Raw genomic sequence first — 17,576 nt, 5'->3', positions numbered from 1 at the left:
AAANACTGCATTGATGGTTTATTATGTACCAAATATATCTTTATAAATATTTACACTTTATTAAATAACCTTTTGTACCTAGTATCTCGGCTCGATGTTGATAAAGGACTTCAAGGGCCTTCCCTCCACTGTAGAAGCATGCGCTAAAATGAAGAAGTCAACCGATTCGATGAAGAAAATACCAACCATAACTTTATCGATCAATTATAAGGGCGTGAAGTTCATCGATTTTAAATCAAAGGTAAGTTTATCAAACTAAGGTCACCTAACCGATCACATCACTTGTACAATATACAGTAAGGTGGGGTAATATGGGACATGTTTGGTTTTCTCATCCCATTTGGCAGTAATCAAAAAAATACCTTCTGAAATCTATATTCCATTAAAACAATTATATAAGAACGTTGTTAATTGTTCAAACCAGGATCAAGAAGTATGAAGTTTTAGTGCTATACTACTGTTTCTCATCTTATCCTACAGTACTATATGTTAAAAGTATGACAGTTTAGATATAACTGTATTATACAAAACTAAAAATGAAACGAATGGGAAATACAGTTGCACTAATATTTTATTTCCACAGCATGAAATTATGGAGCATGAGATACAAGATATTTCGTTTGCTTCCCAGGATTCTGAAGACCTTTCCACGTTTGCTTACATTACACACGATACAAGGACGGGCCATCATTACTGCCATGTGTTCCGTGTCACAACACTGGTAAGAGCTGTGTCATATTACAATATAACAATATAACAATAAAACACGATTAGGATATTTAAATATTATGTGCTAAAAGTGGCCCGTCTCCGCAACCATCGTTTATATATATATATATATCCCATGGGCCGCTGTTAATTGTTTAAAACACGATTAGGATATTTAAATATTATGTGCTAAAAGTGGCCCGTCTCCCCAACCATCGTTTATATTATATAAACGATGGTTGGGAGAAGATATGATTTTTATATATATGTTTTTTTACCTACAAATGGGACGAGAATACAGAGGTAAAAGGTGTTCCATCTCCCCCTACCCTACTGTTATATAAGCTTCAAGATGTAAATGTTAGAATAAACCTTTGCGTTATTAAACTCAAGCTGACTTGATACATTTTTTTGATTTAGAAACCCAGAATACATTGAAATATTTTGCCCTCGCCCCTTTATTTTATCTCTTCTAAATAACGCCACACAAAAACACTGGCGCTGATTATAACCGCTCCATTGTACAAATATAATTATATTCCGTATAGGTGAGATATTATGGCAAGACACGGCGTATAGAACACATACAAATTACGAATGAGTGTTTACCGATTAGAGTTGGAGAACATAGTTTGGTAGACCAGGATATTTTTCTATATTTCATCGCGACATTTGGCCATTAGAGATATACTTGACATTTAGTGGGGTGAGGGAAGGTGTTTAAAATGCCATCAAGATTTTTGGATATTATGTGCTAAAAGTGTCCCGTCTTCCCCCACTTCCCCCACCCTACTATGTGATATTCAGAAAGATAATTTACTTTTTCCTATACAGGATAAAGCGTACGAGATCATACTTACGTTAGGTCAAGCTTTCGAAGTTACGTATCAACTCATTTTAAAAAACCAGCCAAGCTGAGGAAATCGCTGAAGTTTTTATAGTAACAAAATAATATCATATCAAGATGCTCTTGTTGCGGAGTCTTTACAAAACGTTTTATCGCGTTGGTCTTTAACCATTTCTGTACTGTGGATCTGTTATGAGGCTCGTGGCGTAGCTAGTATCCGGCATTAACACCCATATATAATAGGCATGCATGCTACAAGTATTGTGTTCGCCCAAATGAATGTCTGGATCTCTAAGAGTTAAACGATTAGGTATTTCCTCTGGAAATTCAATTTCTACATCGGTTTTAACAATACGTTGTTATGTAAAGTATATTTTTAGGGTCATGGCAGATGTGAAAAGTAAAAAACCTACACCGAAATGTTTGATTATTTTACTCTGTTTTATTGCTGAATATTATTGTTGGTTAATTATGATTTTTATTTTGCAATCACGAGACAAGTAAACATCGTATATCTCAAGTTGCTGTTATAGTATATGTGACATACTATTTGTGAATATGCGTCTCAATATTTTGCATAATCTAATCTTATCAATTAGAAATTCCGTTCAAGATATAAATTTTCTTGTAATTAGTTATCTACCTTCGGCAGTGGGCGCTCCGCACTTCATCAGGGTCTGATAAATGTTGACAGCTTTACCTTTTTTTCTTTCATCTCTCGCCACCAACGTCCATGTTTGCAGATCAGCCAGCCGCGGCGTTTTCTTTACTTCGTTCGTTCTTTTCATTGTTTTAACAACCGTGGCATTATACGGAGCGCGGGCGGCGGTGTAGGTGCGTAGTGGCAACATAAGAGCATGCTGTTCAAATTGCAGGTTAGGTTAAGGCGAGAATGAAAACCGTTGTCGTTTCTCAAGTGTACGAACGTGTAATGTGGCGCAAGTGAAGGACCAAAACAGACTGAGTTGAAATCAGTGGATTTATCGATTATTATTTCAGTGCGAAGTGGTAAAGAGACATGTGCGAGTTGGCCGAATTAAAGAGAAGCCGAAAAGTGGACGCGATTACAAATCCGTTGCCCGGGATTAATTTAAATAGCTTTGGACACTTAACTGCATGTAAAATGGCGCCGGACAACCAAACGCGGCTGTGTAATCAGTACGCAGTGTCTGTTGACTCAAGGATCAATGCAGAAAGAACAGAGTCACTAAAAATGAAGAAATGCAATTGTGCCTGCTCTACAGCCAAGCCCACAAGGTACACATTAACCAGGTAATTATAATCATTATATACTGGTTTTATGTTCCGCGACATAAATTGTAAGCCATGGCAGTTATAATATTAAAGCTTTGGTCATATCGCGACACCACAATTGGATTTCAATCTATTTTGTACAAATTTCAAAGAAAACGTTAATTTAAGAACACGCTCCATATCGTAATGCTATATTAAACCTAACCCTTTGAAACTATTGGTCCGTTTTTAGCTAGAAAAACAATGTATTATGTTTAATTCTGACCCTCTTTACTAGGCGCCCCAAATCCGTACTTCAAGCAGTATCCCTTCTCTTAATTTTGAGCAATTGGTCAACCGTTTCGGCCACCACTACAGGTATAGCTAACATATGGCTTAACTTTTTATGGCTGTGCGTTTCAACCCAGTTTGGGAATGTCCGACGCTGCTGTGTGTCGTAACTGGAACAAGGTGGTGCGAAAAGCTTGCCTTTTCATAAAGTGACCGATATAAATTTTTACGACGGCCGTACAACGGTTATTGCGTGTTTATTACTTTTGGACCGGAACATAAAAGGTGATTGTATAATGTTAAAGTTACATGGGGCAGAAAGTTTATATCTGACTTCCTTTATAATAAAAACGCAGAGAAAGATTTGTATTAATAATGTATTTTAAAATAAAACTTCCCCTATCGCATTTTAGTTGGAATTTTTTAAAATTAATTTAAACTTTGAACCAAGTTATCGTTACATTATATTCTAACATTTTGTAAACTGTTCCTATCTGTTGATTCGCTTCATTTCGTGTTTTGTGTAAACGAAGTAGGGCGGGCTTTTTGTGTTTTCCTTGAGAAAGGGGACAGTTGAAAACGGTGTGTGTCCAACTATCTGATTTCAACTGAACTAATTACCTTAGCCGAAAGCAAGTATAAAGAGTCGCCGGATCCAGTTTCCATTAGGTAGACTTCCACCGTGGAACCGGCGTCCTTATATAGCGTATCCGATGCGCTGAAATACTGCCAGGGATGTTTTTCATTTACCATGGCGGATCTTGGCATTGTAGCTAAACTTTCAATATATAGACATGCAGGAAACACGTTTGCTTATGGGGTTTACACGCAAAATAAGCGTTCCTAAACCTAAAGTGTGTGTGAAACGGTCTTCGAAACTCATCACGTTTTAAGTTACAGAAAACATTCATATTTGTCACTTTACGTTTTTAAAGCGTATTTCAAATATAGAGTCGTAATTGACATTACCAGTTCGCAGCGTGTTCGTTTTCAAACTAAATGGATATGTTCTGTTTACATCGTACATACAAGATACCGGTCTATGTTTATGGTACCATTCTATCACTGCCCTGTGCTATGCTACAGTGCTGCTTAGGGCAGAAGTTAAACTTTATCAATTGAACCATCGGCACTTTAGGCTGTATTTATGCATGTGCTTTGAAAGTGTATATAAACCAAACAACGTAAAAGGTTTTCGTTAGGCATGGTTAGACCGCGGGCGGGAAACATATTTTAAACCTGCAGTTTTAATTTTGCATGAAATACATTTACTTGGTGTTTGATCATACCTCATGCACGACTGTCGATTAAAATGCTTTCCCTAAATCATTACCTACAAACAATGTAAAAACTTTTAATATTAAACCTACATAAACAATAATACTGTAATGTTGGCTCGTGTACTGCGAAATAAAATAAAATCGGAAAATTTATTCTATTTTTGTTTCTACAATGCGAAATATGTGTAAACTACTTCAATTGAACTTTATTTTGGTTGTAAAAGTCTTTTGTTCGTGGTGTAATTACATAAGGCGAGCTGACAAGACAGAAGCCCCTGGCTCGCAGTCAAAACTTTTCCCTGCCCGTTTCCTATGCAAACAATTAAGGTAGCGCTTCAGGTACGCACCATACACAAACATGTGTGGTCGAATTATAAGTGGCTCTATTTCAAACACAGCGGTGTTACGGAAGCTTATAACAGCATTGGTATCCAAAACGTATCCGTATTTATACTGTTGTTATTTTGGGTTATGTAGTAATAGTTTGGTAGACCAGGATGTTTTTTTCTATATTTCATCGCGACATTTCGCCTATAGAGATAATATACTTCACATTTAGTGGGGTGAGGGAAGATGGGACACCTTTTCATTCCATTTTCTTGTCTCATTTGGTGGTAAACAAACAGCATTTAAAGACTTATAAAACCGTATCCTGAGCATGACACTCATAGATCGTTGTTAATTGTTTAAAACACTATTAGGATATTTGGATATTAAAGTGTGTCCCATCTCCCCCCACAGTACTGTATATAAAATGTATCACATATTGTATACTTTTTTAAAATATGTAATACCCACACATTTTCAATTTCCGACATCATTGAAGATGTTTTTTTTTTGTTTTAAACCGTAAGATTTGAAATGAAGGCAATCGTGTCCTATACATACGGGCTGCAGTTTCTGCACCGAAACTGTCCAGAAATTCGTGTTTATTCAACAAATATTACACATTTCTTGTGGGCCTGGATAGACCGTTCCGCTAGCCCGAAATCACCATATGTGTAACTTAAGCCTGACAAGCCTTTTCTTGAGTCAAATAATAAATACGCGCATTTCCTCAATGTGTTTGGGGCGTTCATATAAGCGTCAGCAACTCGATAGCTCAACTACCAACTTAAGAAAAAGTTCAAACTGTTGTTTTAACATAATGCTCTGTTTTTAGTTGGAAACCCACCCAGAGTTTTGAAGAATGACGTCACATCGGTGATAGCGTTTAAGGGAGAAACCCTCACCCTACCATGCATGGTGATGTCCGGAAAACCTCGCCCGAGAACCCAATGGTACAAAGACGGTAAGTTTATGATTGATGTAATATTCATAGCGAGATATCACGCGTGTAGTTTTGATTTTGTTCTCTATAGTCTGTCTTGTTTTTTTATTAGCGCAGAGTTTCTCATTCATTTATATTTTGCGTTCCTTTTCAGAGATATTTCACACCTTTGGCTGGTAATTGAAAAACCATGGTGTAGTTTTGGCATCGTATTTAAAGAACATAATCAAGCAACTTTACATTATGTTAAAAGTTGGCGTTTCAATGTAACGTTATAATAATGCTTGTGCACTGACACTTAACAATTTAATAACGCTTTAGTTTCCGAATTGGCACTTTTGGTCTGTAACTAAAGCGTGATTTTTTAATATAGTAGGGTGGGGGAAGATGGGACACTTTTAGCACAAAATATCTACTGATCGTGTTTTAAACAATTAACACTGGTCCATAGAAGTCGTAAGGATATAGTTTTATAACTCTTTGAATGTTTTTTTTTGTTTACTACTAAATGGGACGAGTAAATATAGTTTAAAATGCATCCCATCTTTCCCAACCCTACTAAATTAAAAAACAAAACCGGTTTCTGTGTAAATACCGGTAGATATGTTTTAAATTGCGCACAGTGCAGAGGAACGCGGAAGTAACGACGTGCGATGGTCGCAATCCGTCATATAATTGCTGTAGATGTGTGTTTATTCTATTAACAGATGTTTAATTTGTAATCTTTCATGTATTTTACCCGCGTTTATTTTTCGGTAGTTTTACTTTGGTAAAAATGTTATTTGCGGTTATTTGCGTATTTAATCTAATTTTCGTACATGTAGTACGTACTAAACGTTTAAAATCAATTTTTCTACAAAAGGGGTCGAGATTGGAAAAGACTGGGAACGTTTTAAACAACAAAGAAAAGGTTTAAGAATCCGGAATGTGGCGTTGGAAGACAGGGGCGTGTATCGATGTGAAGCTGTTAATGGGTACGGAAGTGAAGAGCTCGAAATCATGCTGCTGGTCAAAGGTAACAAATTTCTTTGTAACACATTTTAACCTCGATGTATATTTTATGGTATATTGTCGGGTATAATTTGTTTTATTCCTCTGCATTTTCGTTAATTTGGAAACTGGTATATAAACTGCTTGTTATTTTTTACCTAAATGTTAGATTTTTTCCCAAATAAACGACCTAAATGGGGATCGGCAACATATGCATTTTAAGAACGAACACTTGGCTTATCACCGATTTTTTTAAATGTATGCGTAGTTACTTTGTGTATCCGATGTATCGATATTTCTTTTGACTACGTGTTGTTTATACTATAGGTGTAGCAACATAGTATTCCCTCATTTGGGCGATGCTTGCTGCTTTTAAGTCGGAATTTTAATGAGCTATGTACTTACACGCCTTAAAACGCATATAAGGACCACACACGTTCGAACCCGTAACCGAGGGGAAAAGTAGGATGACGAACGCGCAGAAACAAGGGGCTGAAATCAGTAAAACAAAACCAACTAGGAGCGCTCTCAAGCAACCACTTGTCATTGTTCCTTCTTGCTTTCGAGTGCTCCCGAACTGGTACGGTGATATGTTACCATTTAACCTGCACCGACCACACTCGGCTACTCTTTCGAGTGGTTGTTACGCCGTTGCTGGAGCAAGGAGCTTATACAACTTACGAGAAAAACAGTTTTCTTACCAACCGCCTTATCTCGAGCAGCGACCTATGTAAGGAGCTTCATACTGTTTCTTGTTGTAATATCTACCCAAGTTAATAAATATAGAGCAGAATTTTTTTAATTTGCACGCAGTTGTCATACCAAAGTTTATTTTCCTAATGCTTCTTAATCAAAAACTCTTGCGCAAAATGTTTCAGTCAAAAACACATTTTAGCAAGTCACCATTTTAAGAATGGATGGTGCAAGTTAGTGCAACTGCAGTTAAATTTGCGTAACCCGTTTATTACGTAGCCCTATAGTTTTCCGTAAAACCCTCAACCAAACAACGCATTATGTTGAAACTTTAGCCATCACTTTATCCGAAATCTTTAAAGTTTTAGTCATGTTTCGGATAATCTTTATAACACGGTCGATCGCATTTCGAAATCGAGACCATGTAGATCTTCAAATTGACGAATCGGGTTTCTATTTTTTCATGGCAACATCTTAAGTGAAGTTTCTCGTCATTTTATAATCGCTTAAGATGGCCATAGTCCGCGTATATACTGTATATTGAGTCGCCTATGGAATGGTTGATCGGTCCGTGGTGCTGTTGTTGTATTGACGATTTTCAAGCGGCTTTTTGCGCTGATCTTATCCGACCACATTAGATTATGATCGTCGCGTTTTACAAATGAAGAGCGAGGTATAACGCACTTCATGCTCTGCTAATATTCAACTGGAATGTTGCTGCTGCCGCGGGTGTTGACCACGAGGCAGTAATTTGACCCTCAGATGTAGCGAGTCCGCAAAGAGCGTTCATTTGCTTGGTTTAAAAAGGAGGCATATTACACCTTGCGTCGTTGCTCTGCAAATGAGGCGACGGTTTCAGAAAATCCTTGCCAACCCCAGGGTAACACAGTGCACGCTTTGTACGATTAGGCTTTATTGTCTGGCTTAAATCCGAGCCAGAAAACCGTTATTTTTATACCAAGTTTCAGCCTTTGTCAGTTATATCTGTCCGCACCTTCTCTATTGTCGTTCGCGGTTGTCGCGCTTCGGCGTTGATCAATAGTTGTAAACGCTCACGGGTCATCGGACACCTTTGCAAGCCAATTATCTGTATATCTTCATCAAAGAGTTAACTGTACGGATGAACGCAAAGCTACCTATAATATATATTGGGTGTGAGCGTTCGAAATGCCATCTACCTGTATTAAGAAACCTGTCTGGTAATGTCTTGTATATATTCTATTAGGACTTGCCTCATGTGAAATGGTGACAGGTGTTGTATGTTGGTGTTATTACGTATGAATACATAACCCCTTTCAGTGCCTATTAAGCCACGCGTGGTGTAGGATTGAGTAACAGGCGTTATCTTGTCAGCATGGATCTTTTTTAACCCCACACCCCCGGCGAGGGTGCTTATTTGGCAGCTGCGTAAAACAAGAGAGCTCGCGCCGAAAACAACTGGCAAGCGGAGACTGACGAGTGACATAACCACAATAGCAATATATTCACGTCCAAGTTTAAGCAACAACGCAAGGGATAAGCCTTATCCTGAATTTATCGCATGGTTGGTCAACCGTAACGAACAAAGCGGCCTGCTTTAGGCAAAGGCGAGATTTTAATAAAGATACCGCAGTGTGATGCATTTTAAATTATCAGGGCAAACGATCGACAAGCGCATAAAGCCAAACAGTCGACACTTTTTCGGCTTTTAGCGACATGTTTGCGCATAATTTGTAGATCCCATCCTTATTTATCTGCTTTTTTAAACATTACTTTTTGTATCTTTACGATGCGCGACTTCCGCGACCCTCTGTATAACGAGAAAATATCTGTATGGAGCTTTAGGCTGTGACAAGCGGGCTAACTGGTCTGATTGTCTGCATGGATTTACCTAATGCTCGCCGTAACCAAAGCGTTCACTTTTAAATTAACCTTTTATAAATCTAAAGTTCCACTTAATAGTAGTTTGTTTTTTTAATGTGTTTATTTTTGTTCCAGTTAAGCTCAACACAACAACAGACCAAATAGAATCAGGTAAACAAAAAACTGATTTTTGAAATATTATACTGTGGGGTAAGATGGGACACCTTTAACATATACTTTCCAAGTATCCTGATCGTGTTTTAAACAATTAACAACGGTCCATGGCAGGGCAATTGCGAGGATATGGCTTTATAGCTCTTTGTTTACTACCAAATAGGACGAAAACTAGAATGAAAAGGCGTCCCATTTTCCCATTCCTACTGTATGCCATATAGCGTATTTAGTTTTATATTATACGATTACAATAAAAATACTTATAGTAGAATGGGGGAAGATGGGACACCTTTTGCGAATAATATCCGAATATCCTGATCGTGTTTTAAACAATTAACAACAGTCTATGAGATTCTTGAGCATATATTTTTACAATTCTTTGAATGTTCCTTGTTTACTACCACATGGGACGAGAAAAAAGAGTTAAAAGATGTCCCAACTTCCTACTACACATACATTCCTATACACTACTATACATTTCGGCGTCCGATGCAGCCGTGTTTTTCATCTTATTTTAATCGGAAAAAATCCTTTAAAGATTTAAAATCCACATTTTAACATCATTTCCTTTACAGAGAAGCCTATTTTTACTGAACCAATCAAAATGCGACGTTACAATATCGCGAAACCTATTGGTCGTGACGTCAGATTTAGTTGCAAAGCGAAAGGGAAACCCCCTCCACAGATACAATGGTAAGTTTTTCATGCAATATTTTTTACATGTATGTGCAAATTTAGGTGCAGTTATAGCGATGGCTAGAAACCCTTTAAGATGTTTTCGCTTTTGTGTGTATATCATTTTTGCGAATTAACTTCCCGTGTAAAGCTAACAAATATTGTTGTCATAAATTTACTTTTTTATAGAACATTCAAAGCAAATTTAAAATATTGATAACCAAACTTTATTATGGCAAACACGAAGTTTGTATTATAACCAGAATGCTATGTTTGTATGAAGGAACAAAGTTCCGTGGGACGTATGTTTGATTTTTGTTTGCATAAGTTATGCCGACGGTAGTCATTCAAACAAAATAAACAACTGAAATATCCACAATGTCACATCATACATTTGTTGTATATAGATCCTTTGTATTTTAAAAGCATGTGGTCCTACATTAAAAGTAATTTACTTTTTTGCTCGTTCCTCTAATTTAAAATTAACCATACGTTTTAAATGGTCCATAACCAAGTGACTTAATTTCCCACCGTAGGTTCAAGGATGGGAACTTTACCAGCTCACCGGACGGTAACCCTAGAAGACAGCAGTGGACGCTGACACTCCGGCAACTTAAATTGACCGACAGCGGTCGTTACACCTGTCGGGTCTGGAACAAAGCTGGCGCCATCTCTTTTAATTACTCGTTGCGGGTGGAAGGTAAGGGTTCGTTTCACGCCCATCTACTTAAGCTGTACTTTTTAAGTGGTCATTACAGCTATGTTTGTCGTTTTACTCTACGGCAAACCGTTTGACCATTGCTTTATAAAGTGGACGTAGTTAATATATAAGAGTTTTAAGCCCCATTGGCAGTGATAAACGAAGTGTTTGTTGTTTTACTTAAAGCCCTCGGGTAAAGAGACAGAGAAAACTAAGATATTTGCTTATCTGTATTATTATCTTTGCGTAAAAGCAGCAAAAACACAAATGAATAAACCACATATCTCTCTATCCATATACAGAGCATTTCTATCCATATACAATTTTTTATTTTTCTTTGGTATGCCCCCTTTAAGGTTTTTCCTGAAGCTAGGTATATTGTTTGTTTTTTCCATGGTTTTTCCCATTCCTGCTTTCTGTATGTTTTAGGATAACTTTACAATACTAACAATGATAATAATAAGAACAACATACGGATGTGTTTTACCAACAGCTAACATCAACGACTGTCACGGTGCTTATTATACTCGTCTTTTTTAAGTTCTTAATATTAGATTTTGTGGTACGTGCAAAGATAAAAAGGGAAATTTTGTTCCCCCGTTTAATATTCAAGTCATAATGGTGATCCCGTGTAAAGCATAATATTATTCATTAGTCCGACCTCGGCCTAAATACGAGCATGCCAAGAAATTAACCGTCGTCGATTTGTCGTCCGTCCTTGTGTAATGTTAGTTCGGTAAGCATACATACAACACAAACATTTCCCGACATTTTGGTCGTGTTTGCTCAGTAGAAAGCCGATCTTAATTCGCCATTTGTCTTGGAGCAGTTGAAAGTTACCGCCTATGATATTTTCGCATTTCGAGGCCACAATTTCGCTAGAAATTAACGAAACCGCTTTTGCACCACCAGCGTAGCACGGCCCGAGTTCAAATGGAACGTCCCCCTTAATTGCGTATACAAAACAAACTAAACCGATCTGACATTTGAAACGGTAATCTAGCGGACCAAGTGATGAATTGTGTTCATTTTGGAACGTTAATTGTATTGTTGTCATCCATAATACATCATGACGATCATGGCTGTTTAAAAACTTACGAATGTCAAGATATATTTAGAAATATTGTAAAATATGCATCTTTTCTTGTCTGCAAGTGTTTTTTGAAATCTTAACCCATTTTTTGAAACCTGGGATATATTTTCCTGCTGTATTTTTGACTCCGCTAGCACCTGCGCGTATTTTAAAGTTTACTTTCCCGTACTATTTGTTTTATAGTTCACATAGTTGGTTAAACGGTGGTCTCTGGATAACCCGTGGGATTGGAAGACTTTATCACTTATCAACACGTATTTGTTTACAAGTCATTTAAAATATTTTTTTTTCAGGTTTGTTCCAGTTGAATCCGGTGTTGGTGAAACCGCATCCAGTTAATACGACGGTCAGAGTCGGTGAAAAAACATCTTTACAATGTAGAGTTCGTAGCAATATTGTTCTCACAGTTAAATGGATGAAACAGATTGAACCATCTGCCCAATATCAGTACAGCGAACGTCTCTTAAATAATTCTTTGCGTATTGACGGGAACTTGTATGTTATTTTGCCAACGCAGGAGGTAATTAATGTTTAAATTTTACCTTTTGGCTCGTGGCGTACGTAAACTTATTTAATCCTTTTGTTTGCAGACTCTGTACCTGCCCGAAGAAAGAACATATTTGAACAAACACGTCATCGTGAGAGCAACGGAGCATGACGCCGGAAGATACCTTTGCGTCGCAGCTAATACGAGGGGCTACCGGTTAAGGGGGGCATATCTGTCCGTTCTGCCAGGTACGGAAATACCGTCCGGTACACGTTGTCTACCTTCCCTTTGATTGGGTTCTTGCGTCACCGTTTAGCGTCGGCTTATTCCGCATGAGCGGAGGGTCGCCGACTCATTTTCGCTAAAATCTTATTAAATCGGCATCCCGACGTTAATGCCCAAGTTAAGAGCGCTGTCAGAACCCTTATCGAAAGATCCCATGTCTGATTTCTATATCCTGCCCTTGGGCGAAGCACTTCGTTCTTAGCCTCCCCGCTAGAACAAGACATCGCTTCGAAAAATGATCGATTTGGTTTGCGAACAAACAAAAAAACAGAGATAAATGCCCTTGATTTTCAATAAACAATTCAACCTTCATACGATTTTGCCGATAACGGCCATAAATACCGTTTTAGGAGCCATATTTTATGTTAACGTCTTGTCCGTTTAAAAATATTGTTTATATATTAAGCGGTCGAAATACGTCTTCATCCGCCCATTCAGAATTCCTTTCGCTTCTCGAGCAAAACACTGCGGATAAAGTTACAGCGGTTTCTCGAAGATTCTGTGTAAACACCTGCGTGACGTCATTAACCTTTTGTGGTCATAACGACCATCTGATGACGTCATACATGTAAACTAAGAGCTGCACATTAACCTTAGAGTGTAAATCAACGCTTTCGAAATTGTAAACATGACCGTTATCTTTTTGCTATTTAAAAATCCATTTGCGCAATTGCTAATTCTAAACAAATCTTTTGCAGCAAGAGCTAAGAAGCAAGACGAACCTCCTATCCGCTCGACAGCGAAGCTCAACACAATACCACTAGCGCTGATTATTGGATTACCAGCAGCTGCAGGTGTTGTCATCGTGTGTGTGGTCACAGCGTAAGTTGAATACTTTATCATTTTTATGCGTTTGCGGCGCCAAATGTAGATGTAAAATAAAGAAATGTTTTAAATTTTTTCATATCTGATTCGTTTATTTTTGTTCTGGTCGGGATAATAGCGTGGTGATAGCGTGAAAAATGTGCATCCAATCGATTACACTGTAAAAAGCAATAATGTTGCTGCAGCAATAATCGGTAACCTTCGTTTCCACGCTTGCTGACTGCAGCGCACTCATTCACCGCGCATTATATAGTATAGGGCGGGGAAAATGGGACACCTTTTCGTTCTATTTCCCGCCTTATTTGGTAGTAAACAAAGAACATTTAAAGAATTAAAAAACTATATCCTAACGACTCCCATATACCGTTGTTAACTGTTTAAAAAACGATCAGGATGTTTGGATATTTAGTTCTTAAGGTGTCCCATCTTCCCCCACCCTACTATATCTCTCAGCGCACTGTGGTCGCAATCGTTATATCTGTTTGTCGTAACCAATCGTAAAAGTTTAGTTTGGTAAACGAAAACGCGAGAATTATTCTTTTGTTAACCAGATATATTCTTTGTGCGAGGTTCTGTGCAAAATGAACCGACAGTAAAATAAGCAAACAATGTAAGCGGACACAAGGTGTATGAACCCGCCGCATACACTGCGCAGCTTGCGTTAAAAATATTATTTGCCCCAATAAGTGTAAACCTATTTACGTTATCACATCTTGCAAAATAAACTGTAGGCATGCAGGAGCACCACTTAAATGTGTATTAAACTTGCACGCGTATTTACTATTGTGGTATACCGTGTACTATTGTGTTTTACCCCACGTAAAAGTAGGACGAGGGGAGACGGGACACCTTTAGGATTTAAAATGGAAAATATCCTGATCGTGTTTTAAACAATTAATAACGGTATATAAAAGTCATGAGAATACAGTTATATAAATCTTTAAGTATTCTTTTTTTACTACCAAACGAGACGAAAAAAATAGACTGAAAAGGTGTCCCATCTTCCCCCACCCTATTATAATAATAATTACCTGAATAAAGAAAAACTGAATAGTTATATACTGTAGTTGTATCATTATAGATCTGTCTATGTATACGTTGTATGTTAACTCGCTGTAGGTCTGGAGAAACTTCATAGTTGTAAATTTTACTTCGTCGACGAAATCGAACTTTGACCGAGTCTTATAATTCACAGGCATCCGTGTTTCGTTATATTAATCCAACTATACGTTTGCATGGGTACGTGTCAAAAAACGCAATGCGCTATTTTAAGGTGCTGACACGGCTCAGCGTGGTGCCAAATTTTATATGAGAATAAACAAAAACATCTACGCCGGTTTAAGGGTTTATTTATTCTTGTGGTTAGGTACTTGGATAAATTATAGTGCGTGGGGTGTGCGCTGCAAAACATACTGAAACTAACTGATTACGCACGTATCACGAGGCACTTCTGGGCAAAACATGATATAGGTTTCAAATTGTGTTTGTATACGCCTAATCAATACGCAATCAATAACCTGAGCTAGTCATCGGTGTCGAGGCTTAATTTAATCTTTGTTTACCGAAACCGACATTTCCATAAGAGCCATGGTTCTGATGAGCCGCTTGTGAGAAATGTATTTATCTAATGGGTGTGAATAATACCATTAAATTAAAATTTATATAAAAAAGTATGTTTTTAAATTGATTTGCCTTGTATGTTATTTTAATAAATTATTTCTAAATCTAGTAGCTATAGATGCGATACTAATTAAGACACAGTTTTTAAATTGAAACTTAATGTGACAGATTCTGCATCAATAAACGTCAAGACCTCGTCAAATTTGCTGGGGCTGTGACCAAGTCAAGCAAATCAGTCGTTCAAGGTGTTTATGACGTACCGTCTGCGTCATCAGCAGAATACGTCGCCCCTGTCATCACCTCCAGGGACGACTGCACCGAACATTTATGTTGCCATAAACAAATAACAACAGCTAGGGTGGAGCGGGTACCTGACAGTGATGATACAAACACTCCGTGGCAAAGCGCGATTCGCCGCGCACCTCCTCCTGGGACAACAGTTCCAGCGAAAACAGGTCGAGTGACATTCGATACTTCAAGTAAAGACGACGACGACGATCACTCGTCCAGTTATTGCTTCCATGAATTTAACATACACCCTCCGCCACCCTCGCTTTGCAGCAGATCAACTGTGACTGAAACGAGCGCGAACAGTAGGCAGCGACATAAGCCTGGCTGTCGGCGGAATCACAACCGTCGCTACCACGCCTACCACCGCCAGTCGCGACGTTACGACCCCCATGAAAAGTTTTCATCGCCTTCCTACTGTTCTTAAACCAGCGTTCCTCGGCGTTTACTTTTCATAAAAGCTTAAATTTTTAAAAATATTTTAACCGTGATTTTATTTTATTTGTCGCATATAAAGTTTTACTACATACATACGCTCAAGGTGTATGAATACTTCAGAGTCGAGCTACTTTGCCTTGTAAACGCCGATTTTAATTTCATTTTTTTTATATTTCCAGCAGTGTTTTATAACTCACAAGAACGTGGATTTTGAATTGCCTTCTTTTGCGCCAATTTAAAACATTGAATTTATGGCTAAAAACGTAAAAAGGTCGATTCTAGGTATCGTACATGTATAGACCTCAATTTTATTGCTCGTCTGAAATCTGGACACTTATCTACGATGTACAAGTCGTTCAACCACTTAATTCAGACGTGCCATGCATTTTGTATGATTTCAAGTGTTTTATATGTTCGTGATTCATCCATAAAAAATGAAGACCGCCAAAAAGGCGGCAAAGTTCTTGTCTTTGTTGAATACCATTACGTTTGATTTCGAGGGCCATGTAAAGTTAATTAAGGGCCATACTGAGTTATAAGTACGCTAACTATGCCACATGTATCCTTCATAAGTGCTCTCTGTCATTTACTGAATATAGGGGCGATTTGTTGTAGATTGATGAGTAATCAGATGATCTAACGTGAAGTAATACCGCGGATTAGGGATTAATAGTTATAGGGTGGGATATGATGGGACACTTAAGCGTATATTGACAATATTCCATATATTAAAACATATAATGGTTCTGGGTTGGTAGGCCACCGCGAATTTGTACTAATGTAGCGTTACCCTTGCTGTAGTTTTAAACATACTACCTATACAGTTTGTTATTGTATAAAGAATTGGCATGCCAATAATAATTTGCATTGTTATAGATCTTCAATTGATAAATCGTACAAATGTATTATATCGTACAAATGCATTTAAGAAAATGGTAATGACTACAAGTTTTATATTTTTTTGGCACAAACTGGGCATTGCAAAGTTGTATTTTGCTTAAGTTACTTCTTGTAAATTAAGTAAAATACCGAAGTTAACTGGCTTTGCTAGTTTCTTTGCTATGTAAACTTTATATAACAATTTTAAAACGAAATAAATGTGCCTTTTGTAGCTACGATTTAAGCCATATTGACTTACTATTTTTCTTCCAAAACTTTAATTTATTTTAGGAGACAATTTAAGCTGTATAAAATGTTTTACCATATTTAAAAAAAGCTACCCCATGTTAGTATAAAGTATTCTGGGTTTGCCAGAAACAGTGACCACTGGGTTGGAGCAATTGACGGTAAGTGCTGGCAAAAGAACACGTACTCCAACAATGGCAGCAGCGACGAGCCTTGGACCCATTACCTCTGGGTCCCCCCCCTTTTGAATGTAACTTACTTTATCCTCGCGTGGCTGGAAAACGACAGTCGTTATAACACGGGTTTAACACCTCGCGCCAGCTTACGAGTTGCCATGTATGTTACTTTGTGGGTGATTATTTTTTAGAACTTTTTCAATTTTTTTGTATAGCTGATAATTTGGACAGTCCATTAGTGACCACTTGGAGCAATAGCCATTAAGTGTCTTGCCCAAGGACATATACGCCCACAATGGTAGCCTTGAACTCATTACCTCTGGGTTACAGGAGGCGCGCTAACCACTAACCACGGCGCCGTCTTGCCACAGCGCCGTACTCCCATAATAATAATCACCCACAAAGTGATGAGTAAACAGTTACGAAGTGTATGAAACAGACCACCTGTGTTATAACAAGTGTCGTATTCCGCGATGATAAAGCAAGTTACATTCATTCATTCATTTATAACAATGCGTTGGACAAAGTATCTTTGT

General features: G+C 37.8%; 2 protein-coding genes across 3 annotated transcripts in view; both read left to right on the top strand.

Annotated features, from left to right (window-relative positions):
- Nucleotides 1-2,169, top strand: part of LOC113474233 (ankyrin repeat and SAM domain-containing protein 1A-like) — a 4,569-nt gene extending 2,400 nt beyond the window's left edge. Inside the window, exon 5 of the mRNA XM_026834547.1 lies at nt 1,543-2,169. Coding sequence (XP_026690348.1) covers nt 1,543-1,626 — 84 coding nt within the window. The 3' untranslated portion in view covers nt 1,627-2,169. The remainder of the gene's footprint in view (nt 1-1,542) is intronic.
- A 194-nt stretch (nt 2,170-2,363) lies between these two features.
- LOC104265710 (fibroblast growth factor receptor-like 1) lies at nt 2,364-16,202 on the top strand. Of its 2 annotated transcripts, none has more exons than XM_026834496.1 (11): nt 2,364-2,812; nt 3,087-3,166; nt 5,522-5,650; nt 6,492-6,644; nt 9,290-9,325; nt 9,904-10,021; nt 10,540-10,703; nt 12,090-12,316; nt 12,387-12,531; nt 13,267-13,390; nt 15,182-16,202. In XM_026834496.1, the coding sequence occupies exons 1-11, from the start codon at nt 2,574-2,576 to the stop codon at nt 15,726-15,728; spliced, it is 1,962 nt and encodes a 653-aa protein (XP_026690297.1). In that variant the 5' UTR covers nt 2,364-2,573; the 3' UTR covers nt 15,729-16,202. The 2 variants fall into 2 exon arrangements, with proteins under 2 accessions (XP_026690297.1, XP_026690296.1); XM_026834495.1 differs by having other exon boundaries at nt 2,364-2,827.
- The last annotated feature ends 1,374 nt before the right edge of the window (nt 16,203-17,576 follow it).

Source organism: Ciona intestinalis, chromosome 5, assembly GCF_000224145.3.
Source record: "Ciona intestinalis chromosome 5, KH, whole genome shotgun sequence".
Taxonomy (NCBI): domain Eukaryota; kingdom Metazoa; phylum Chordata; class Ascidiacea; order Phlebobranchia; family Cionidae; genus Ciona; species Ciona intestinalis.
The sequence above is the reverse complement of the archived record's forward strand: the minus strand, read 5'-3'. Positions and strand labels throughout refer to the sequence as shown.

What these genes read in the sequence shown, in the direction of transcription:
- LOC104265710 (XM_026834495.1), top strand. Translation starts at nt 2,574, where the DNA reads ATGTGCGAGTTGGCCGAATTAAAGAGAAGCCGAAAAGTGGACGCGATT. An exon ending in CCCCCTCCACAGATACAATG is followed by an intron (nt 10,022 to 10,539) that starts GTAAGTTTTTCA and finishes TTCCCACCGTAG; the next exon opens with GTTCAAGGATGGGAACTTTA. An exon ending in TTATTTTGCCAACGCAGGAG is followed by an intron (nt 12,317 to 12,386) that starts GTAATTAATGTT and finishes TTTTGTTTGCAG; the next exon opens with ACTCTGTACCTGCCCGAAGA.